The sequence below is a fragment of the Sinocyclocheilus rhinocerous genome, unplaced genomic scaffold (assembly GCF_001515625.1).
Source record: "Sinocyclocheilus rhinocerous isolate Xijiao unplaced genomic scaffold, SAMN03320098_v1.1 scaffold3274, whole genome shotgun sequence".
In the NCBI taxonomy this organism is placed as follows: domain Eukaryota; kingdom Metazoa; phylum Chordata; class Actinopteri; order Cypriniformes; family Cyprinidae; genus Sinocyclocheilus; species Sinocyclocheilus rhinocerous.
In genome coordinates this window covers 20902-25485 of record NW_015635599.1, presented here as the reverse complement: position 1 = coordinate 25485, position 4584 = coordinate 20902, and the positions used below count along the sequence as shown (strand labels likewise).

The 4584-nt window shown below is 34.9% G+C and overlaps 1 protein-coding gene across 2 annotated transcripts in view; it reads right to left on the bottom strand.

Moving 5' to 3' along the window:
• LOC107747370 (potassium channel subfamily K member 10-like) overlaps positions 1 to 4584 on the bottom strand; it is a 19278-nt gene that overhangs the window by 2354 nt on the left and 12340 nt on the right. For both annotated transcript variants that reach the window (XM_016561837.1, XM_016561838.1), the window contains exons 4-6: positions 3066 to 3226; positions 1144 to 1336; positions 429 to 571 (exon numbers count right to left, since the gene is read on the bottom strand). In XM_016561837.1, the coding sequence (XP_016417323.1) occupies positions 429 to 571; positions 1144 to 1336; positions 3066 to 3226 (497 nt within the window). The remainder of the gene's footprint in view (positions 1 to 428; positions 572 to 1143; positions 1337 to 3065; positions 3227 to 4584) is intronic.

Here is a 4584-nt window from a genome sequence, read left to right as displayed (position 1 = left end):
ATGTATATATATATATATATATATATATACACACATTTCAGCCATGTTTTTGCATGTTATTTGCACCACATGACTGATTTTCTGTACAAAAGCTTTTCAGATATTAAAAGCAGTGTTAAAAAAGATTACTATTATTACTAGTATTGTTGTTGTTACAAAGGATTTCATCTTAAGGATTTTTCTTCTTCATTATAATATAGATTTATGCTCATAAAAATATCAAAATAAATTATAATACAGAAATTAAAAACATGTTCATCATATAAGAGAAGTATAAAAGTTATTCTTTGTATAAATGTCATGTTTTGTGAGTATTTCTGAGTAAATCGATTAGTGTCACATCACGTCATTGATCATTACATCATATTTGGAAGTAGAAAATTTAGCAGGATTACTCATGGTAAATGTAATGCTAACAAAAGTCTCACCTCCATTTTTGTCTTTTTAGAAAGTACCCTGAGCCAGTCTCCAATCATGCTTAGAACTGCAGCAAAGTAAGCCATTCCAACCAGGATCCAGAACCACACCAGCGGTTTGTACCATTCACGGTACTCTATTCTTCTATTGCCTCCTGAAAGAGATTGCAAGAGATGTATAAATGACACTTTCATTTCAGAGGTGGGAGCATTTGATTGTATTTTAAATCTACAAGCACGCCTTTTGAGGCACACATCAAAACCTCCTGCCAATTTCATGTAAGCTATTTCCTGAGAACTGCAATCAGACTAGCTCGGTTTTTCTTGACAATTCATGGTGTCTGCCAGTAGAGAAGCTTCAGAAAGACAATAAATTGCTTTTATATGGACTGTGTTTTATTCAAGTACTAAATGGAAACAAAGTCAATAATGAAATCCAATCAACTGCGTAGGTAAATTTCTTCCCTCCAGCCATTTTGCCTAACAAAGCAAACCAAAAGCCACTAGACCTGTTCCTTGACAGAAACTAAACTCCACAAGAAACTAAATGTCAAATGATCATTTGACAATGACAATTTCAAGACTTTCAGAAATAAAAATGACAAAATTCTACAAGTCTACTGTTAGACATGGTTCATGGATAAATTAAACTAGTGAGAAGTATAGGGTATAGGGAAGTATAGGGAAGTGAGGGTTTTTCCCCATTAATTCCAAATGCTGTCCGTACCTGCAACATAATCTCCGATCCCAACAGTCGTCAGTGTGATCACTACGAAATAGATCGCCTCCAGCCCGGTCCATCCTTCAATATGCTTGAAGATGATGGCTGGTATGGTGACGAAGAGGATGCAGCCAGCCAAGATGAAGAGCAATGTAGAGGCCACTCGAATCTTGGTCTGGCTTATTTGATTGTGTTTGCGCTGGGGGGGGGGGCGATACAGACAAAAAGCAATATCAACATGAAAGATGAAGCGACATCGTACAAGAGCCATTCTTAGTCACGCAAACAGCATGACTTCATTGCCAGCAGCGGCTACATGTGGCACAAGAAGAAATTTCGTGACTTTGTGAAGGTGGCATGTGTTCATTAGCTCTCTGATGGGCCTAATGATGATCTGAATGAGACTGATTAGCTCTAATGAGGTGTGATCTCAACCCGTACTGCAGATGCCGCTGTCTCAGCATGCTGGAGCCTGCTGCTATCAGGAGCCACAGTTCTGTGTTTATTACCTCTGCTGTGCAGGGTCTGACTAAACTACTACAAACAAGTGCTGCGATATTCCTAATACCTTCCAGGAAGTCATGAAAAGAAGTGACCTTGCATACTCTAATGTGATAAACCTGTCACTTGAAATGCTAATTGCCATGGTAAACATTTAGCATATTAGCATATTAGAACATTTAGCATTAAAATACATTGTTAGTTTAATTTGTTAAAATAAATACCATATAGTTTGATTTTGTTATCTATGAAAGCCCTACGATGCAGTGTATTACAATGTATTGTTAAGATCACTACTTATTAGGTTATTTCAAAATGCAAAAACATTTTTTTTAGGATCATAACATTGTTCTTGACATCTTGGTCCTATTCAGAAGATGATTAATTACTTAAATGTTTAAATAAATATAGAATTGTATAAATATAACATTATAAATGTGAAAAAAATAAATCAAGAAGACAAATCAATAAATAAAGTTTCCATTTACTACTTGAATTAATTAAAGAGAAAGTATATGATTTGGAGTCTGTTCTTTTGCACCATCAAGAATAATGACTGTGTCTTAATGTAAGTTCACAGAACATTACGTAATGTCTCTGTGTTGTTGCTGTTTTTTTTGTTTTTTTTTACCTTGTGGTGAAAAAGAATATCATGCATCCATGCAATAATTTAAAATACATCTTATAAAAAAAAAAAAAAAAATAGAAAATGTGTTGAACAGAAGCACACTAAAAACGAAATAGATTTTAAAACTCTAACCATCATACACTTCCTGAAATAGTAACAAAGTTTGTTTCAGAGAAAAACACTACCAGACTTTCAAGTCATTCTGAACACAAAATATTCAACCAGAAATATGAGCCTCGTTGCTAGGAGATGCATGAAAAATGAAAACAATACAGTATGTGCTCTAAAATCAGCTCAAAATATCAAACATGTTTGATATCCTCTAACTGGATGGAAACCGAGTCTGAAGCTAAAAATATCGGAGTCTGTGCCCACCGTACACTATGTAATTTGTGTAAGTCTGTCAACTCTGACTGCACGGACTGGCTCTAAATTTCTGCAACTAACGTAACATGTCCAGACTGCAAATCAGGGCAAAAATGGGCAAAAGTCATGTAGTGTATTACAGCCTTTACAAGGGTACCTTACCATAGAGCCTATTAAACAGATTGTGCATCTAAACTTGAAATGCTAATTGCCATGGTAAACATTTAGCATATTAGAACATTTAGCATTAAAATACATTGTTAGTTTCATTTGTTAAAATAAATACCATATAGTTTGATTTTGTAAACTCGATGTAGTGTATTACAGCCTTTACAAGGGTACCTTACCATAGAGCCTATTAAACAGATTGTGCATCTATCCCTCACAGCCTTGTTTTCATTAACCCTAGGTTTGTGCTCCACAGTTCACTTACCCTGAACATTTTCTCCACTTTAGCAATGCTCTTCACAAAAATAGTCCCTAGTTGATCACCAACACCAGCCAAAAGAAAGCCAAAGAGTGGGATGCCAAATATTGCATAAAGGATGCAGAAAATCTTCCCACCCTCTGTTCTTGGAACGATGTTGCCATAACCTTAAAAAGATAAGAGAGTAATGGTGTAAATTAAGACGCAGTTGAAAAGCAAATTAACAACTGTATATTCCATGTGACATATGAAGGATGGGATGCAATGAAAATCTGCCATATAATGGTAATGGGATAATTCCATGTGGATAATTACATCGATGTTTAGTTTGTGGCCTATTCAAACCACACAAAATCAAATGAAAGAAACGTCATAAACGTCTTCTAATCTTGCTATATATAAATCCAGACTCCAATCAGTCTGTTAATTCCAACGGATTCCAGTCAGATATACTTAAATAGGTTAAAAGTGTTTCATAGGAAAATACCTACTGTGGTCCCCGTGGATCAAAATGTGTCTACTGAGAGCATGTAGGAAGGTCTGGCAACTGAAGTGTAAAAACTAATCTTGTTTATGCCTTTGTCCATTGCCCGCTGGATGGCTGAGCCAATGACACTGAGAGTCCTTTCAGCATTTAGATACTAACCTGTATTGCACAACTGCTTCTTTAAGTAATCAGTCACAGGCCCTGGCAGGTAACACAGTGGGCAGCTTATGGACTTCAAATGCATTACATCAAACATCCAATGGAATGTGCCATATAACTGCAAGTAGTGAATTAATGCACCGTGTTTCTGCTGCAGAATGAAACAAAGGCTTTTTACCTCACAATTCTGATAGTTTTTTTTGCCCCGCAATTCTATGTTTATATCTCACAACTTTTTTGTGAGATTGTATTGTGAGATATAAACTTGCAATTTGAGTCTTTTTGCGAGTTTATAACTTGCAGTAAGTCAAAATTGTGAGATAGAAACTCGCAATTCTGAGAATAAGTCAGGATTTTGTTTTGCGTTTCTCCGAGGGAATAAAAAAAAGGTAATTGCAACTTTGCTTATATAGCATTTATATCTCGCAATTGTGAGTTATCATTTAGTAATTTTGACTTTTTTTTCTCAGAATCGCGCAATTCGGGGTTTATAACTTGCAATTCAGAAATTTTTGTGATTAAAAAAATCTGAATTATGAGGAAAAAAGTTTAAATTATCTCACAAAAACTGTAATATAAAAAGTCACAAATACCTTTTTTTATTTTATTTTGTCATTCTTTTTGTGGAAACAAGCTTCTATAGCCTCTCTTTCCATTCCTGACTATGTATTTCTGAAAATGCACATGCATTGTGGTGTTTTATATATGCATTATTTTTAGCTTTGATTTTTCACCCCCCTTTTCATACTGAGACTATAAAATGTGTCTAAAAATCAATGAATCACTCTGAAAGCATCAGTAATTTCATTTGGATTGACAGCTGAAGCAGGCACAGTTTCACACATGACATTTAAATGTGGCTGAAGAAAAAAAAAAAAA